Here is a 21,054-nt window from a genome sequence, read left to right as displayed (position 1 = left end):
TTTTGTCCAGTCTGATGGAACCTGTCCCGACTCCCAGGCCATTTCAATTATCCTGTGTAGCCATTTAAGACCTGACATTCCACTATATTTGATGAGTACTGACTTAATTTCATCCACCCCAGCTGCTTTATTGCACTGTAATCTATTGACCATTTTCTCCACTTCCTCAAATGTGATCCTATTTCCATCATCATTCCTATCCCATTCTACTTCGAAATCTGAAACATTACTGATCGTATTTTCACCTACATTGAGCAACTCTTCAAAATATTCCCTCCATCTGCCCAAGGCATCCACAGGATTCACCAGCAGTTTTCCTGATCTGTCCAAAATACTTGTCATTTCCTTCTTACCTCCCTTTCGAAGACTGCTAATTACACTCCAGAATGGTTTTCCAGCAGCTTGACCCATAGTCTCCAACCTGTTTCCAAAGTCTTCCCAAGATTTCTTCTTGGATGCTGCAATTATCTGTTTGGCTTTGTTTCTTTCTTCACATGTTTATTTTTTATTTATTTTCAGTAACCCTTTAAGGTCCTTTAGAGTCTCCTTTGCCTCTCTCTGACTGAATCCCACTGTCTCGAAAGCTCTATTATTCCATGCAAGATATCACTTCTGCTTATCTGTCAAACGTCTGGGGTAACAGTGGTAGAATGTTCTTCCATAAAAAGATAAAAATGTCCATGCGTACTTTTTTTCAACTTCGGGAACAAGCCAAAGTCTGGTGGATTCATGTACAGGCTGTAGAGAGGATGTGGCAACACTTCCCATCCATATTTGTGCAATTCTTAGGCTACAACATTGCTGATATGCAGGCAAGCATTATCGTGGAGAATGAGTAGCCCAGCCTCGAGCAACTGAGGTTACGTTTTGTGCATCTTCTGCACAGGTTTTGCATGAAGTGACAATAATACATTGCTGTGACACTTTTTCCGCAAAGGACTCTTGTCATGATGATTTCTTGGTGATCATAAGCAAAAATCATCATTTGCTTGAGTTTTGACTTAGTACGTCAAATGTTTTTGGATGTGAAGAATCTGAAGCTTTCCACCCATTGAACTGTGATTTCAATTCCAGTTCAAAGTCTCTAATCCACAATTCACCAACAGCAACAATTCGACACAAGAATCCTTGACCTTCATGGTCAAATTGAACAAGGTTGCAACCTCCAGACTGCTTCTCTTCAGCAGCCAAACAGTGTGGGTCCCATATCACACAATTTTTTCTCTTCTTCAAATCACTTGTCAGAATATGGAATACTGAAGTTGAGGGAATTCACAGGGCTTCAGAGAACTCCACAAAAGTCGCACTGTAATCTTCAAGAGCATTTGCTACAAGTTTCACACTTGGTTCATCTGTGACATTTTTGGCTTTCCAAGTCTTGCATTATTGTCCATGCTCATACAACCTCCAAGAAAACAATTAACCCAATGTGAAAGTGAACTACAGTCCAATGTAAACTCATCAGAAACTTCACTTAATGAACTGTGGATTTCCGTCTGGTTTTTGCCCCAAAGGTTTCAGTCTTGAAGTATGACCTCTGGTCTTCAAATGTCACAGTACCCAAGACCCTTGCACGATCCATTTCTATCTCTCACCAATTTTATGTTAGAATACAGAGCAAAAAAAAAAGTGCTTCTTCCTCAAGCTCTCAACTACACCTGACACAATTTTGATTGTTCCATCAAACAATCCACAGTAATATCAACCTGTACATTATTTATGAAATGCCTCTCATAAATCCAACAATGAACTCCAACACGTCGATTTTGTTATCAGTTTATTTATTTAATGTGCACACAGCATCAGTGAACTCACAAATGACTGGTTACAAATGTTTCCTAGTCTCCATGAGTGATGACTTGGGCAACATGACCCTATGTAAATTCAATCATTCAGGGTGTTTCGTAACTCATGTTACAGGCTTTTAGAAGTTGTAAAGGAGATTTAGTAGATAAAGTTTCGGAAAGGAACTCTTGTCAGGAAATGTCCGTTTGGACGCAAAATAAGTTTGAAGGTCAGATCACTTTCAAATCTCCCCCTTCACCACACCCACATAATGAAGACAAAGCTCTGATCTGTGTGCTCTATGGGAGCTGCTGCATGTGACACCCTGCTGTTTGTTGCACAAGGTGTATCTGCAATGCATGCTTTCATACTCATGATGCACAACCAAGGAGAGCGACAGTCAACCCTCCTAGTTGCAAACAAACCAGTTTCTCAAAGCCGTTGTTGGAGACAGACAAAACTCTTATGTGATGGATTGAGGTGATCCAAAAAATGTTCTCCACACTTGAATTGCGTAGACTTGCAATTATGTAGCACACTGTGAAGCAGGAGATTTGAAAGTGGTCCGATCTTCAAACTTATACTGAAACGGTACATTTCTGGACACAGGTCCCTTATAAAAATTTTATCTACTATGTCCTCTCTACAACTCCTAGAAGCCTGTAATAGGAATCGTGAAACAAGATGTATAATGACATATTTACAGGTCTCAAAAAAATGTCATCATGCCATTTTCATTCTTCAATTAGCTTCCTCAGTAGCCTTATCTTATACATTGACAGCATAAATTTCACTTTGATGCTGCCACTGACAGCATACAGTAAATCAACAAGATGGCCTTCAGAGGCAATTCTGCTGCTTTTAGAAATTTTGCTACACTGGGCACAAAATCTTCAAAGACCTAATTTTAATAAACGCAAATTTTCCATCCATGCATTGTGTTGTGTTGTAACTTATAAGATTCTTGCAAGGAGGACCAATTCACATGTTTTAAAGCATAGGTTTTTGTTTCCCAGACACATTATTACAAGACACTTTTGTAATTTTGTGATTTTTATAGCCTTTTTGCAAGGTTATCTAATCTGGAAGCTAATGCCTTACTGAATAGCATCCAATAAAAAAGACCACTGATTCAATGGCATTATAAATTTGGTCTGGACTCAATTTACCAAAAGCAAAGATTTTCAATTTGTTTTTTGACATTTTCAGTAGCTACTGTGTTCCCTGAAAGGCTTTCACCAGTCACTGAATCCTGATGGATTCCTTGTCGATCTTTCCACCTCTGTATCCAACTCGGCTGGCAATGAAGTCAGTATCACCATTAGAAAGCCAGTTCAGTAAATGTACAGCTTCTTGTTGCAATGTTGGGCTTGAAATCAGAACACCAGTCTCCTTGTTTGCACTAAATCACATGAAAAGTGCATAACCTAGCAATGCATTCTTAGCCTGTTTCGCTAGTCACTATAAACTGTCCTTTATCTTCACTTATTTCCAGTTATTCTTCAAATCTGACAGTGTTAAAATTCCAACACCAAATTCAGCAGCAATGTTTTATACAACAGTTCTCTTTTAATCATCCTTTGCACTGCAGTACTTTTGAACATCATCCCACCTTCCTTTCTGGTGTCATTTTACAATCATAACAAATGAGTGCAATACAATACTGTACAATGCAGTGTTAACTTGTGAGCTAAAACCAAGCTAAAATCCACATATTGGCTGAACTTAAATTTAATTATTGTTTCACAAAATATTCTTGCGCTTCAATTCACGCTTTTGACAGTTATCACCATCATCTTCGTCAGGAGCAACTGACAATCCAAACTCTGCTATAGTGGCCTTACATAGCCCATGGCAGCATGGCATTGGTCGATAATTGTATAATTATGTCACAGGTGGTGTCAACATCTGCACTGGTGTGCCACCACTTTCATAATGATTAATTATTGCCGTCATCAACTGTTGGTAATACTACTTCCAGTGTATCAAAACATTAAATTTAGTGAGGGGGGTAAAAGAGAGGAGAAAAAATGAAATCACAGATGAAATGGAGATCCAACTTACTGAATGCTAGATAAATGATGACTCACTGTACTAAGTCTCCAGTTACCAAATCACAAAACTGATTCTTGTGGCAGTGAAGTGAAAGAACTATTCTTCTGACACAAAAAAGGAAAACTGCACCTCTCATTCTGACAATGCTTGAAGTCTGCGATCATCCACATCATCAAAATTGCAGTAAAAAAAGCCCTTCTATTTCTATTTCACACTGGTTCCCACCACCGAGAATAATTCTGAGTGGCAAACAGTACACAAATTATTTTCCCACACCCCACTGTTTTTGCAAACACGGCAATACATCAGAGGAACAGAAGACTGGATTCATTTCCAAGAAACACAAAGCAAACAACTGGTTTGCGATGCAGAATCTTTGTACATATGAGATGTATACAAACAAAAAGGTTCTGTTAAAAGGCCTGGTAAGCACTGTTTTGTTGTCAGTGAAGTGGAAACTTACAACAGTGTATGAAAGGGTGCCATATGAGCTTCCGATAGAATCACTCTGATTCATGTGTGTCAATTGATGCCATATGACCTGATAAATTTGGTAAAGAAAGGTAGTGTACTGGTTATTGGTAAATGCCATCTGCTTGTAACTACCATGGAGCTTAGTACTGGTAGAGTTGAGGCATCTGGGCTATAACTATGCTTGGAGTTAGAGTAGCTGAACAAGGCAAGCAGTGAAGTCCCAAATCAATTTGTAGGATGGAGAACAAATTGCACCTCTCAAGGTTTATCTGTAGTGAGATGCACCCTCTCCATGACTAACACCCAACTGACTTGATGCACGGATGGAACTGATGTAATAAACAATACCAGTGGATGGGAAGTCAGGACAAATAAAACAGGAAGGGACTAAAAGCATAGCAAAGATAAGAAATACAAAGATGAGAATAAAACATAAGAAGAAGAAAAAAAGACGGCCACCAGGACAGGCAGAGACAGACAAGCACAGCAGGAGAGTGTCAGACATAGGTAAGGACCCCTCCTCTCAGGGCTCAACATGCTAAGAGAAGTAACCCTCCCACAACTGTCCCACTCATGACCCAGTATGGTCAAAACATAAACGTTGGGAATAAAACCCCTTTTATTATTGAAAACACAAAACCTGTTTAACTGTTCTTTAAGTAAGTAAGTATCAAGTATGAGGAATGCTTAAGGTCTGGTGAGAGGAGAGTTCTCCAGTAAGATATGAACCACTGTCAGGAAGGCACTAAAGCTGCAAGGGCAGGTTGGCTGCCAAGTGGTGTATGTCCAAAACTAAACTTTCTCAGGAGAGAATATTAAAAGTTTACAGTTCATAATTATATATTTCTTAAATAAATTGGAACAAGGCAGTAACTCATAAATATAAACTTTCTGACACAAACAAAAATCTCTTGCTGAAAGGTTTTAACTACCTTGAACTTAAAACTTTCAAAACCATTACATAAACAATAATAATAATAATTATTATTATTATAAAAATATTTTGGGAAGGAGGATGAGCTTAAATAAAAGTTGACAACTTATCCAAAAAATAGAACTGTCGCTTACTGTCAAGAGAAACTAAGAAAGGAAAATTAAAAAACACAAAATAATTCAGTCACTGTCATTATTTTGATGCTGTCATGGTGTTTCACCAATCTGTTTGTCACTGTTTAAAATAGTGCCATGACCACATTGGAAACCTTGAAACAAATATTGCTGGCATGGGGTATAGATAGGTCCGCCATAGGTCCTCCCCGTGCCCTTTCTGTGATGAATCTTCTATCAGGGTAAGGTGTTGAAAATGATGAGCAAAGCTCACCACTGACAGTTACCACACCCTACTTCCAGAGCACACCATTTTCTCTAACCAAATACTTGGAATTTAAACTCATCAGCCGGGGTTTGTATACTTATATAAAATAAAAATAACTGAATATTCCATGTCCTTTATCATAACAGATGGCAATTGGCAGACAGGGGGAGGCATAGACGAGTGCTAGTTGATGCAGCCAAAAATACTCCTCTAGAATACTGTCTAATGGACAAAAGCCTTTGGGGCAAGCCTTACCCCACATAGCAGGATAGGTCTAACAGTTGCAATGCTAATGGTCCTGCAGAAATGTATATAACTGTCATTAACAGTCCAGTCACAGTAAAATCAGAGCCTTAGAAGAAAAATAATAGAGCAAAGGAAGAGGCGACAGGTGAGACTGAGGAATGAGAGAGAGCATTCAGTTTCTGAATGCAACGTAATATCAGCTGGCAGATGTGGGCAACCACTTCAGTTTATCATAAACAAACCATAATTGTACAACCACTTCAAGAATTTGGGTTCCTAGGAAAAGTCTGGATCCCAGTGCATCATGGTATGACAAAAGTGAATGAACCAGGTTTTCTAAGGGGCGAAATTAAAGCCATGGTCTTGTGCTCAAGAGAACACTCTTCAAATGGCTCCTTGGAGAGGTCACTCAGTGAGGGCCATAAGCTGGGAGCAGTAGCAAATGAAAAAGTCATCTCTATGGCAGGCAGGACGAACTGTAGGTCTCACTGAGTGTAGAAGTCGACACTAAAGATGGAGCACTGGGATATATTATTCATCTAAACTGTGAGGAACTGAGGTGTATTCTGACTCTAGCCCAAAATGATCGGTAGGGCTGGAGGTTGCAGATGAATATCAGCGCAACATCACTAAAGGCTCAGCTTGGAGTGCAGTCACAATAAAACAACAAAAACATCAGTGTTGTATTCTTTATGTAAGGTGAAGAAAATTGCTGTAAGATAGTGGCGTTAAGTAAACAGAGTAATTGTGTTGCTGTTTCTAATCCGACGAGGTGGTTGGTTGTGGAGCAGCACTTCCAAACACCACACTGGTAGGTGGAAAAAAAGTCCAACAAATTAAGGGCCAGCACAATTAACGGACCACCATCCTCTCAAGTAGCTTACATAGCACACAAATAAGGCAGATTGGTTGGTAAATTTCAATGGAAGTTGGGTCCTTTCCTGGTTTAACGATTGGGATAATGATAATATTTGGCCACTGTGAGGGGAATTCACCTCTGTCTAACAAATGATTAAAAACCCTGAGAAGATAATTTTTCTGATTCACACTGAGGTGTTGGATCATTTGACTACAGATCACATCAGGATCTCATGGCCACTTGGTGGGATGAGTTGACTACACAACACTCCATCTATGGTTAGTTATATGGCTCTGAACAGAGAACAGTAAAGGGCAGGAAGGAGTTCTCCATCCTCAGCTTACGTGCCTGGAAAGTGGGAGAGCAATTGGCAGTTGCTTATGCCACCACAAAGTGCGCCAGAAAACGCTCCACGAGGACAGATGGATCAGTTGAAATACTACTGTGAAACTGAAGCTGGGAATAGTTGTTGGTCATTGGTGGTCAAGTAAACCACAGAAATTGGCACACATCTATAGGAGGGAGGGAGGGAGTATGCATTTCCATGCAGGAGATATACCCGAGATGCTGGTCCTGCTGGAATCACCAATCACCTTCGTCTTTGTTGACTTGTCCTTTGAACTTTTTGATGTTTTCGAGATCTATGAAGATCTGTCTGACATAAGGACCGGAACAGAAGAGTAGCAAACAGTGACAAGTAGAAGCTTTAGACTGGAACACAGGAGATGAGTACAATTCTCCACCTGAGGATGGCGGATCAGTAGTCCCCAGTATTGTAAGAGATGCTTCAGATTAAGGCAGTTCCATCTGATGAGAGCTGAATGTTGTCTGGATAGGCTGCAAGGTTATTTCCCAGGACAGCATGAGACTGGTCACCATAACAGGGTGGAGGACTTCACCGCTTTTAGCACTGAAGTATTATAATTGAACAGGTCTCATACAGGGTGAGGCAGAGTAAACAGTAATTTTGAAAACTTCATACAAGATTATCAACCCATTTTTCCAAATTGTACTTTTAACACCTTAAACTACTTACAAAATCATTTAAGAAAATTAAGTAAATGTAACTAAATTTGAAAAATAACTCCAGTAAGATGACATCAGTTCAGGCATTCATCCAGGCTAACTTTGAAGTTATTAATCAAATTCCACAGCATCTCCAGCAGGATGCAATTTGTACCGCCTCCTATTGGAACCATTCTTTTGATGCCTCAACTCTTCATGGTAAGTTACCTGATACACTTCATCCTTCAGGTAATATCACAAGAAAAAGTCACATGCTATTCCAGTGAGTGAGGAAGCCATGTGATATCCCCATTTAGAGAGATCATGTGATTTGGAAATAAAACATCAACAACATTCATGCTTACTTTTGACATTTGGGAGGCTGCTCCGCCTTGATGAAAAAACGTCTCCTCATCAACTTTGCACTGAGGAAGTTGTGGAGTAAAATTGCTTTCCAGCATATCTGTGCATCTCTGTGAAATCAATGTCACAGTATTGTCTGGATCACTGTTGAAAAAGTAGGGCCCCATGCACCCTGATAAGGGCATAGTCCAGTTCGCAATAACTTTTGTGGACTGGAGAGGTTGCTGATGCTGTTTAGGATTCATATCACTCCAAAATCTAAAGTTCTGCTTGTCAAAGTAGATGGACAAATGGAAATGGATCTCGTCAATTATCCACACATTGTTTACAATGTGGTAGGACTTGACGTCACAGTTGTAATCAATGATCTTCACCTTTTCTGGAAGCATGGTCCTCTTGGGGACACTTAAGAGTCAATGCTCTTGTGACAACTCTATTTACCCTTTGACCCCTTATAGTATGGCTGACGAACTGTATCTCTTTAAAATCCAGGTTGACATGCAATCTTACATTCCAGGTTGATATGCAGTTCACCTAATTGTAATACCAATTACCAGTGAAAGATAATGCCTTTCATTTTGTTTTTAAGCTTCTATGGGGTGTAATAAAATGAATATTACACACAGAAGTATACGAGATAAAGGCTCAAGACTGAGCAGAGTCCACACACTTGTTCAAGAAGGAGCCACTCCACAACTTATGTTTGGTCATTAGAAAGCATCTGCTTTTGTGCAAACTAGGTACTGCAGAGTATAAGATTGTCCACATCCATACCTGTGGCCCTCCTCCCATGGCATAGCCAATGGTCGATGGTGGTGTACTTGCAAGCACTGTAGTGAGACTTTTGATGTGAAAGACTGCATGACTCTCACAAACGCAGACTTCAGTAACTAAGTTGCTTCATGGCAGACTGCCTAGCCTGGTGTTACCCACTCTCGTTGGGTGGTTATCTCCACGGGTGCAGCCAGTCATGGCAAAAGACATTTGGGATTGTGAGTGTTGCCAGGAGTTCCAACAGGGATAGGTACTTATTCCTTGACATTTATGGAGAATTTACAGCAGAGACCCCTGCAGTGAAATCCCTGCACTGTAGGGGGGGGGGGGCTAAAGCTGTGCAGCAACACTCTTACAATGGACTGGCTACCATGTTATATTTAGAATGTGGCAAGTAGTTTCCCCAGAAATGTGTCTCAGGATGAATGCCACTGGACAGCAGATACTCATACAATACTGGCTGCCTTTCCCCGCACAGTTTCACTTTGGAGAAATTTAGAAAAGAATGTTGGTCAAAGTGAGTAGGGAGCAAAAGAAATTTTTAAAAAAAGGTAAGAAGTAATGTAATAAATCATGAGAATAAAACAAGACAAGACCTAGGTGACAGACAGGTAGACAAAGATCGAACGAACATAATAGGAGGCGGCAGCGAGGCTGTACAGGAAAGAAAGAAAAGGAAGTATACACCCACACCATGGACTACCACACTTAACTGGTGGGAAGGTTTGTGCCTCAGTGATCCACTGAGCTATGCCGACAGGAGCAAGGCTCCTGGTAGGGTCGCCAATGCCAGAATTGTCAGTTGGTGAGATTCCAGACAACATGTAGCTCACCTGGAGGGGCCCTTTCTTGGGAATACTGGGTGGCAACCACATGGGCCATTAACTAAATGTGCAATTACTTCCACTTACTTGTACCAGTTTTTTTTCTCCCCCCTCCCCCCCTCCCCCTACAAAGCCCCCAACAGTATTAGTTTCTGAGGTCCGAGGGTGTCTTTCAGTTTCCTATTCTGTCCCCAGCAGTAGCAACAGTGTAGAGAATGGACCTCAGTGCAGTGGAGCCAGTGGAATTCTAATTAAAACACAGGGCGGACTGAGCCCTTAAGTCCAGAACAACAATCGGTTTAAAGGAAGAAAATCTTGATCAAAAATTACTTGATCCTCCACGTTGGGGGTTGAGGCTTTGGGTCTGTTCCCCATCAATCAGAAAACATCAATCTGCAAAAAGTCCAAGAGTAAAGCCTGGGACATTATCAGAATTAAATGGAATCAATCTGGGAAATTAAAATGGTATATGAACTTGGGTACACAGAACACTCAGAGCATCACAACAATGAAAACAGAAGAATTCAAAGAAACCCACTGGAACAAAGTATGTGTAATAGCACTAAAGGAAACAAAGGAAAATTAAAGGAGTAAAGGAAATAGGTGATTATGTTCATATTTACAGTGGAGTGAACAAACAGTGCTGGGCAAAAGAGAGGATATCCACTGCAGTACACAAAAAGTGGAAATGCTGCATTAAGAAATGGGATTGTGTGAATGAATATCAGGTACTTGTGGATATGAAGCTAGAAGGATATGACATAGTGATCACTGCAGCACACGCACCCACAAATAATGCTACTGATGCTGAGAAGAATAATTTCTTTTATAATTTGTCAAACCACCTAGATGGCATTAGCAACAGGAAGGAGCTGTATCTTTTAGGAGATTTAATGGAACAGTGGGTAAGTAGGGTGTAAGCAAGATTGTACGCAAATTTGGGGACGATACTGTGAATGATAATGGAGAGAGGCTGTTAGAAATGCAAAGACAGTACAATCTTCAGATATCAAACTGCTTTTTTCAACACTAAGAGATCCATATATGTACCTGGATACAGCCTGCAAGGAAGTTATAGAATATAACTGATCATGTTATAGGGAAGGAAGTAATTGTATAAATGTGGAGGATTGCAGAGTCTACAGGGAAACAGAATGTGGATCTGACCATTTCCTGCTTCAGTGTGCACTTCGGTTCCCCTTTCAAAAATTAGTGCTCACCAAAACAATTGTAATGAGAATGGAGAGAAACTGGACCAACCACAGTATGAATGCTGCACTGAAAAATTGGAAAAAGAAGTGCAGAATATGGGAATCAGGCTGCGGTCACAGTGGCTCTGATATCGGTGGATTCCGCCGCCGACCGACATTGGCGAGAGTCGGACGATCTTTATAAATCAGTATACCACTACATGTGTGGTCACACTACAGCTGATCTCATCTCCCGAACGTACAGACTTCGGATGACATTCAGTGAAGTTCAAATCAGTTTGTTTTCTTTGGCCAAATAGACCAACATTCTCACACACAAAATATGAAGCTTATGAAACTGATAAGTTTCATCCAAGAAAGAGTGAGTTTGTGGCATCCTGAGGATGAAAGTATTATAATCAGGTTATAGTTTGGAATCTATGGACTGAAATCACATGTCTACCTCAAAAAATAATTTGTTCAAGTGAAAAGGGTGGCGTATCTTATATGCTTATAGCTACTGCACTGGATCTTTTTTGTGGTAAGTTGTCATTAGTTATCTACAAATTATTATCACTGTTTATTGGTATTTTATGCCAGTAGGGTAGCGATTATGGTGGTTTGCAAATGTGGTGTATGGTATATATTTCCAGTTTTAGGTTTTCACAATATTTTATGCTACACTTTATGCTTGTCTTTCACTCTTGCCATAAATGACAGTTATTGAAGGTTAATTGATGTACATCTGCACAACTTTAAATAAATTCACTCAAACATTGTTTATGACTTGCTTTCCAAGGTCACCACAAATTACCTTGAGTATTTAACAGAATATTTCTCCCATCATCTCATATATTCCTAAAACTTGTCTGCTTATTCGAACAACTGAATATAGTACTAGCCACATTGTTTACGCAATAAGATAGCTCATTCACATACAAGTGGCACCTCTTTAATCCTTTGACTGCTGGTGACAAGTTTACTCGTCATGCTGCTTGCTGCTCCCTGGGTGCTAATGACGAGTTTAGTTATGGCCACCAGTTTGAGTGCTGTTGATGAGTTGCTGTTGATGAGTTAAGTCACATCCATGTGCAGGCCCCTGTGTGCTGATGATGAGTACAGATGTGCCACTACTTGATTTGCACAGTGGACTTCCCACCCCATGCCTCAGCAGCCTTTCGCAGTTGTGACTGCTTGCCTGTCATCTGAATCTCTGTCTGTTGCGAGCCTAGGCTTCACACTACAGTTTACTGTTCATCAGAATTTACTTCGGTGCTCCTCACATCCTGTATTATACAAAGAAAATGGCAAGACATCATGGATGTACTGAGGAAGAAATCATGGAGATTCTTATGAGGAGCGACAGTAAGGATGAACTACTTGATCTTGACAAAAGTGATAGCTCTCCCACAGAATCGCAAGCTGTAGTCCTAAACCATCCATGTCAGAAGGGGTGTCAGTGCAATCTCATGTTTCAACAAGAGATGTTAGTTGTTCTGATCTCAAGACAAAAAGTGACAGTGAAACCCCTACAAAGAAATCACACCTTAGCAATAAATTTGACTGGAAAGAAAATGATTTTTGACCAGTTAATCACACATTTGATGATAATCAATCAGGACGTGTGTATCAAATAGGGAATGAGCCAAGTATTCTGTCAGTTTTCATGTTAATCAAAATATCCACGGGTGTACTGCCGGTCTATAGTGTCCAACGGGCACAATATTTCAGCGATCAAACATGTCGCCATCATCAGGTGAACTGACGGACTGTGAACGTGCCGGCACGGAGATCCATATGCTATGGCTGCTCAGGGGGAACTGGGTTTGGTCGCGGCGGCAGCCGATTTAAATACCCTCCGCCCGCGGCGCGCTCCCTCCGCCGTCCGCGCCCCGCTAGCACGGTGGAACAGATTGCGACAGCGTCTGAGATGACGTCGGTGTGATGGCTCTGTCCGCCGTGGTCGTCACAACTATGCGTTTGCTCGATTTACTCTTGATTAACCCAATCGCTGGTTCCCATGCCTTGCTACGATTATAGCCACAGTCACGGTTTATGAGGTCGTCATTGGTGCGAATTTCGATGGCCTCTCTAACAATGCTGTCCCAGTATCTCAACGTCTGTACCAGAATCCTCATGCGGTCATACTCCATAGCGTGATTTTCCGACAAACAATGTTCAGCAACCGCCGACTTGCTCGAATACATCAGTCGAGTGTGCCTCTGGTGGTCACGGCATTGATCCTCGACGGTACGCATCGTCTGACCAATATACGACTTGCCACATTGACACGGAATCTGGTACACGCCGGCCTTCCTCAAACCGAGGTCATCTTTGGCGCTCCCCACCAGTGCACGAGTTTTATTCAGAGGACAAAACACAGTTCCGACCCGATGTTTCTTCAGAATGCGGGCGATTTTCCATACACAGGCGCACTCTCGGGGAAAATCGCCCGCATTCTGAAGAGACAAAATAAGAAATGAAGTGCTATGAGAACAGATGGGAGCTACAAAAGATATTGTAGACACAACTGAAAATGAGCAGCTAACATGGTATGACATCTTAGAAGAATGCCAGAGGAAAGATAGCCCTTTAAAATATGGCACTGGAGACCTCCACGACACAGAAAAAGAGCAAGACCCTGGCTACACTGCAACGATGGAGTGAGGTATGTAACAGGACAGGGGGATGCAAGAAGAGAACTGGTAAGATGGAGACATGGATGAGAGAGATGATGCATGGTGTAGAAAACTTGCAGAAAGAGGAGAAGAAAGGGTACTGCAGTAGTTCGTTATTCCGTGCTCATCACGTACCCATGAAAGATTTTTGCCCCTTGGGTGCTGGAGGTGGCAAGAGGTGGCACAGACAGGATGGGGGGAGAAGGGGAAGAAGGGAACAATAGCATGGGAAAAGACACACCGCAGTGACTTCGTGCCCACAATTGTTGTGTACATGTTCACAGAAGAGTTGTGAGCCACCAGAGGGAGACTTTGATTAGGGATCAATATTTGTGAATAAGTGTTTCTGAAATTCTGGTCTTCTGTAGCAAAATTCTCTCCAGAAAACTCTGTATGTGTGTGTGTGTGTGTGTGTGTGTGTGTGTGTGTGTGTGTGTGTGTGTGTGTGTGTGTGCGCGGGGGGGGGGGGGGGGGGGGGGGGGGGGGCACGACTTGCAACACGAATCATAATCTATAATATACACAATAGTGACAAACCACTAAACCTTTTCATGTGGTAGCTGTACACTAGAGTGGGTTTGCTTTCTTTGATCCTGTATGCTTCCTTGGCCTGAACACACATGTACATTTCTTTATTAATATTCCATTAAGAATGTGCTACTGATATTGCAGGTTAAAGTGCACAGATGAAATCAACAGATGGTTTTTCCTTGTACAGCTCCACAAGCAAAATCTTTAGAGTACATACAGCATGACTTCAAAGAATTACTGTTCCAGTACTACTACTTAACATAGTAGGAACTCTTTGACAGTTCTGTGCAAATGAAAGAGGAATACATGGGGTCAATAAGTAAGCTTGATGCCTGCATGAACAAACTCACAAATAAAGATAACATGCTTTATACTGTAGTAAGTGTTCTGTGTGTGTCTCTTTCAGACTTCCTGCCCTGTGGTTCAAAGCAGACTTTCAACAGTATTAAAATATGCAGTTCTCACTGTGCATTACCTTATAGACAGAAAATCCAGACAACTGTGATTCTGAGAGGCTTAAGAAGCTATTTCACAAATACGAGGTGTCATTTTATATACTCCGTTGGCTATAAACACTACACCACCTCTAAACATGCCATTTGAATGAAAATTTGTTAATGCTGGAAAAACAGCATGGACAGGGTGTAAGATGAAGTCACCTGAACTGACCCTGTTGTACATAAAAAAGGCATGCATTAATCACTTGGTACAACTTTTAATAAAACAGTACCATGACAATAGTGTGCAATGGTAGACTCCTCACTACAGAAATGAAAAGCAGGACGATTACATCAAGGAAAAGATTTCATTTTTATTGGGTACATGGTCATTTTTTGTAAAAACCAACTGCAAATAGTTTCTGGATTATATGTATTAATGACAACCGGTTTGATGCTAAGCTGTGCTTCTTCCACCTCTTCCTAGAGATAATTTTCACAGAAGTTGAACCTGAATGTCAGATTGTCCAGCAAATAAGATACACTATATATGAATAAATATCAGGTAGGTTATATCACACAATATGTGGACTGCCAGAAAATGAGGAATTCTCTCCAAGGTAATGAGGTACTGCAGCCCCAGGAGAGAAAACATCAATGTCTTAACATTGCAAGTATTGACAAGTATGACACTACTGCAGTACACACTATGGAATACTAATGATCTCAGAGAAGAAATGTTGGGAGGAAGCAACACTCAAACAATGAATCTTGCTAGCAGTCCTAACAGTTTCTCTGGAGGGGGAGAATCTGTCAAGCAGGAATCAACTGACTGAAATTGAAGTAGTAATGAGGCCTAGGTAAGAAGTTCTTACCCTGTCAGTGAAGTATTTAGCTACAACTGCCACAACCTGATATTTAATGACATATTTCTGTTATAAATAACTGTAGCTGACAATCAATATTGTGAAGAATGTGAATTTCTTAACAATTCATACCTCAAATTCTCTACTGTTCATATTGTCAACATTACTTTACTGCCCCGAAGAAAAATGTGCTTATTTCCCCCACACATTTTCAATCTATTTGAAGCAAAATACTTGCGTTTGCGTCAGCTGCATGGTAACTAACAAGAGGAATCCCTTTCATATCCTTAAACATTTGGTACAACTCTCCTGCCAGATGAAGTTGATTTATTGCAACCAATGCAATGCTAAGTCTCATCTACAGTAAGAAACCAGTCTTTCACTTTTTCTCAAAAGGCCAAATATTAATGCAAAACTACTTTTAGTCCACATTAATCCAATGTAGTGCACATACTGCGCATCTTTTAATTCTTCAGGTACAAAATATAGTACTCTCTTACAATATCCCTGTAGTCTCAGAAATTTCACACAACTTACAGGTAAATCATCAAATTATTTAACACTTTCTTGGCATTTCATCTATAGTTTAATTAAGGGATGCTATCACATGGACCACCATCAAGAGAAATACAGCCACTCTCCAATGCAGCAGACAGTTGAAGAACAGTATGAACAACACTATTCTGCAGATGCAATTTGTACAAATACAAAAAAATTAAAAGTTTCATTGCTATCTCAGCTAAGTGCTTGGCATCTTGGCCTTTTTATGTCCCTACTATTCCCAGGGAACAACCACCAACATCAAAAGAACATTGTACTAAATCCTACGCAATATATCACAATAAAGGAGGAAAGCACTACCCCCCCCCCCCCTTGGTTCTTCCTGTTCCCCCACACACCCCATTTTTTTTTTTTAACATTATCAACTTCATGGAAAAATTATGAACAATGATCAGGGTACTTCATTCTCCCCCCCCCCCCCAAAAAAAAAAAAAAAAAACTAAGACTTGTGACAAGTCATGGTATCTTCAGAATGCATCAACCCCAAAACAATAAAGAGCTAAATGATTGGATGTCAATGAGTTACCATCAGAAAATGTTGATGTGACAAAAGTTGAAACAATATACAGGCATCTTCAGCACATAAGATATGACCAAAAATTCCCCTGTATTGCTAATGATATTTCTGGTTGCTAATCGAATCACCTGGACTGCTGGCGTGGAAGGATTCAATAGGTCTGAACAGAATTCACCTGGACAAAAAGCTCACCCATAATATAATGAAATGATATGCAATCTCTCAAACAAAAGCAAATAAAAATATTTCGAAACATTTCACTCACTCAAAGTGGATCGACATATGGAGCACAGAAATGCACAACAGGAAACAGTATTCATACTAGCTTTTGAGCACTAGCATTTTTTCTAGCAATATTACACATATTCACACACATGACTACACATGCATCCAAACGCCTACACCTGTGGCCACTGCAAGACTGCTGATTACTGAAAGCAGTTGCCTGAGCTGATTGATGTGGGGAGGCGGTACGGAACAATGCAACGAATAGTGTGGGAAAGAGACATGTCTTTGGAAACATGAATTTGCGGCCTCACAACACTATGAAAAGAGGACACAGAATATCACAAAAAAAGAGATGTAGGAAGAGGAGGAGGGCCGGAACTTGGGAGGCAGGGAAAAGGGGGAAGGGAAGGAAAGAAGGTGAAGGTGAAAAGGGAAAGAGGGAAAGGGTGGGGGGAGAGAAGGCAAGCAGTTTGAAAACAGCCGAGGAGACAGAGGAGGGCAGGGAGCAAGAGCGAGAGAGAGTTGGACGGGGCAGGTGTGATGGCGCCGGGAAGAGGCAGAGGCAGAGGGACTGCTCGCATGGGCAAAGGGGCAGGAAGAGTGGAGGGAGATGGCAATGCAGTGTGGACAGAAGACAAAAGGAAAAGGCAAGATGAGGCAGTGGGAATAGGTTAGCAGAGGTTTAAGCCTGGAGAACTTCAAAGAGTTTGGGATGTGTTGGAGAGAGAATTCCTGTCTGCATAGTTCAGGGAAACTAGTGCTGGAAGGGAGTATCCAAATTGCCCATGTAGTGAAGCAGCTGTTGAAGTCATTTGGGTTTTGGTGAGGAACATGTTCGGTAACTGGATGATCGAGACTGCAATTTGCCACAGATTGGTAGTGACCATTCAGCCAAGCAGACAATTATTTGTCATGCCCAAGTAGAATGTTGTACAGGAATTGCATCATGGATGATATACAACATGGCTCTTTTCACTTGTGGTCCTGCCTTTTACTGTGTAGAAAATGCCTCTGACTAGACTGCAGTGGGAGCTGGTGGGTGGCTTCATCAGCCACATCTTGCACCTGGGCCAGCCACAAGGCAACAACCCATTGGGTGCAGGATTTGGACTAGGATTGGAATAGAGATGGACAAATATATTCTGTAGATTGTGTGGGCAGTGCAACAGTGCATTAATTTAGGTGATATGGGTAGAATTTTCGTCATGTAAGGGCATGACGAGAGGTAGTCAAAGATCTGGTGGACAATGTGGTCGAGCTGCTCAACATGGGTGACACTGGATGATCAGAGGAATGCTGGTCGGTATCTGGTTAACATGTTTACTGGTGTCAGATGATCAGATGGAACAGGAGACTTGTTTATGGATGAGCTGAAATGGATCTGGTAAGGTTATCAATATATTTTGACAACTCCTGCCTTCCATGCTAGATAAAGTAAGGCTGTAAGGAAGAGATGTTTTGACATGTAACGGATGACAGCTGTCAAAGTGGAGGTACTGTTGGTTGGAGCACGTGGTATGGACAGACATATTTATGGGACCATCTGAGAGATGGAGTTCGACATCTAGGTAGGCGGCTCAGTGAGTTGAAAAGGACCAGGTGAAGCAGATTTGGGAACAGGTGTTGAAGTTAAGGTGAAAAGAGTGAAGATGGTCCCAGCAATGAATCCAGATAACTAAAATATTCTCAATGAATATGAACAACACAAAAGTTTTAAGGTGCTGACTGTAAAGGAAGTATTCCTCCCATACGTAAGTTGACACAAGATGGTGTCACGTGAGTACCCATGGCAGTACCATGCATTTGTTCATAAATTTGATCTTCGAAAACGAAATAATTGTGGGTCAGGATGTAGATGGCTAGGAGGATTAGGGAAGAGGTGTAGTGAGTTTGGTATCCAGACGACATTGGAAAAGGTAGTACTACAAGGCCACAATGTCATGGACAGGGGGGATGTTAGTGTTCAAGCACATTGTATCCACAGTGACTGACAAGGAGGTTGATGGTAATGGGACAGCAACTGTGGAGAAGTGTTGAGTGTCTTGAATGTAGGATGGGAGGTTAAGGACAATAGTTTGAAGGTGTTGATCAGCAAAAGCAGAGGTTCCTTCTGTGGGAGAATTGTAACCAGCCACAATGGGACAACCGGTCAGGAGGTCTGTGAGGACAGGTTTGTGATTTTTGTGGAGCAGGTAAAAGATAGGAGTGCAATGGTTGTTGGTGTGAGGAGGCAACCTAGCCATCTCAAAAGCTGATATCTTAATCTATCCGCCTCCTCACAAGAGCAACCTCCTCCCTACGGCTCCTACCTTTTACCTACTCCGAAACTCCACAAAACCAACCCCACAGGTCTCCCAACTGCAGGCATTCTTACATATTCCCAGCAAGTTGACTAATTACTATTATGAATATTGCCAGCTGTTTCACCTACATTTTTAGAAATACTTAATTGTGTGTCTACTTACAGTGGGCTTCCATCAGGTGTCTTCATGACCAAAATTTTTTCTATTGCACATGCAGCATATGTGTGCACCACGTGACTGACAGCAGTGAGGTGTTTAACAATCTGGGGAAGAGAGCCCACCACCATTTCCCTGGGCAGCACACTTCGGAACATCATGATGTACTTTATAGAGTCAGCCTTCAAGACTGGAATAGTATTCACTGAAAGAATTGTAAGAATATAATTAAAGAAGTTGACACAAAATAATTTAGTATTTAGTTTCAAATATTTTCTCTTTAAAATATTTCACTTCCCAGATTTATGTGTAAATAACAATTCAACCACTGTTGCTAGACTCATCTTCGGACAAAAGTTTTACATTCCCACACAAGATAAATCACATCTTAGGTTGACTTACAAGTTACTATATAATTAATAAACCTAGTACATTTAACTTGAATAAGGTAGAAAGGTGCCTCATTCACCAGGTAACAGTGTTGGAGAATGCTATTTGCTAGTCAGAGGTTTAAATTTGTGAGTCTGTCTTTTTCCCTATATCTCATGTTTGTTTGTTTGAAGCAGAGGTGATGCAGACAGTTTAAGAATTTTGTTTAAATATCATAATCATAAAATGTGGGAAGCTACACACGAGGAAATTGCTATAATTATGCCAATGGTTACAATAAAACTAGCGAGCTAGATAATGAATGGAGTAATTGTGCTTCTCCTTGCAAGAAGTCACAGTGAAATGAATGAAATTACTGTAGAGCACAAAAAGGTTTAAAAATTTGTAACGATTCTCCGTAAACCAGACTGTGTAATCAACAACAGTGCTGAAATGATAAAGCAACAGCAATGTACATATAAGCAACAGACAATAGTTACAAACTAATATATATGTAAATGTTTGAGCCATAGCAATGTGATCTCAACTATACAGGCTTCAATTCACAACTAAATAAAACAGCAGTTCTGAAAGGCAATAGCAATGTATGGATGAGATATTTCTATTTTAATAATGTGAAATGCCACTTTCTATTATATTTTTCTACAAATCAATTAAAATAATCAATTTTTCAAAATATAATTGGACTGATAAAAAGTCTACTAACCAAGTGGTGGAGTGGGCAAACACACACAAAAGTTCTGGGAATGGGCAAGTTTTCACAGGCAGTAACTCCTCCTCCTGGCAGAAGGGCTGAAGGGAAAGGACGAGGAATGAAAAAAGAAAAGGACTGGCTAAGGTTTAAGAACTGGGTAGAGTTACAGAAAAGTGGCCCAGAACCTTGGGTTAAGGGAGTCTAACAGTCACTCTTGACCAGCTCTTCAGGGGCCTTTTCCATATCTCTCCCAGTTTGTAAACCTTCCCTTTTCCTTCACCCCTCTTCCTTCTGCTTCAACCCTTCTGCCAGCAGAAGGAGCCACTTTCTCCAAAACCTCGCACATTTCTGTAACTTTTATATCTGTTTTCTCTTGCCTCCAAATGAAGAGTAGATCTTTTTATACAAATCATCACACTCAAAATGTGCTGATCTGGCAGAAATTTGGGAGGTCAGTACATTTAACGTACTCTGTTAAACTACGGGGCGTTCAAAAAGTCTCCCCGTAGTGCCGTATGGTTGTTAGCTGCGCATGCCGTACGATTGTTCGCCTACCTAGGTTACTTCCCTTCAAGTGGACTCCCCCAACATTCCCCCATTTCGTTTATCTCTGTAAAACTGCTTATTCAATAAATTAATAACTTGTACTTCACTGAGTTTCATTTCGGTATATTCACTGCAGCATACGGTACGCATGGCTAACAATCACACAGCACCCTGTATTACTTCCATCTTAAGGAACAACAACAACACAGTTTAGTGTAGCTTAACTTCGTAAAATACACTTTTCAGCTGTTGTGTAG

The 21,054-nt window shown here is 40.9% G+C and overlaps 1 protein-coding gene across 1 annotated transcript in view; it reads right to left on the bottom strand.

The window, feature by feature from the left end:
- The window catches only part of LOC126278291 (exportin-2), a 157,952-nt gene that overhangs the window by 45,938 nt on the left and 90,960 nt on the right, over positions 1-21,054 (bottom strand). Inside the window, exon 11 of the mRNA XM_049978302.1 lies at positions 19,174-19,372. Coding sequence (XP_049834259.1) covers positions 19,174-19,372 — 199 coding nt within the window. The remainder of the gene's footprint in view (positions 1-19,173; positions 19,373-21,054) is intronic.

The sequence above is a fragment of the Schistocerca gregaria genome, chromosome 6 (assembly GCF_023897955.1).
Source record: "Schistocerca gregaria isolate iqSchGreg1 chromosome 6, iqSchGreg1.2, whole genome shotgun sequence".
In the NCBI taxonomy this organism is placed as follows: domain Eukaryota; kingdom Metazoa; phylum Arthropoda; class Insecta; order Orthoptera; family Acrididae; genus Schistocerca; species Schistocerca gregaria.
Note: the sequence above shows the minus strand (reverse complement) of the source record. Positions and strands in the feature narration are given on the sequence as shown.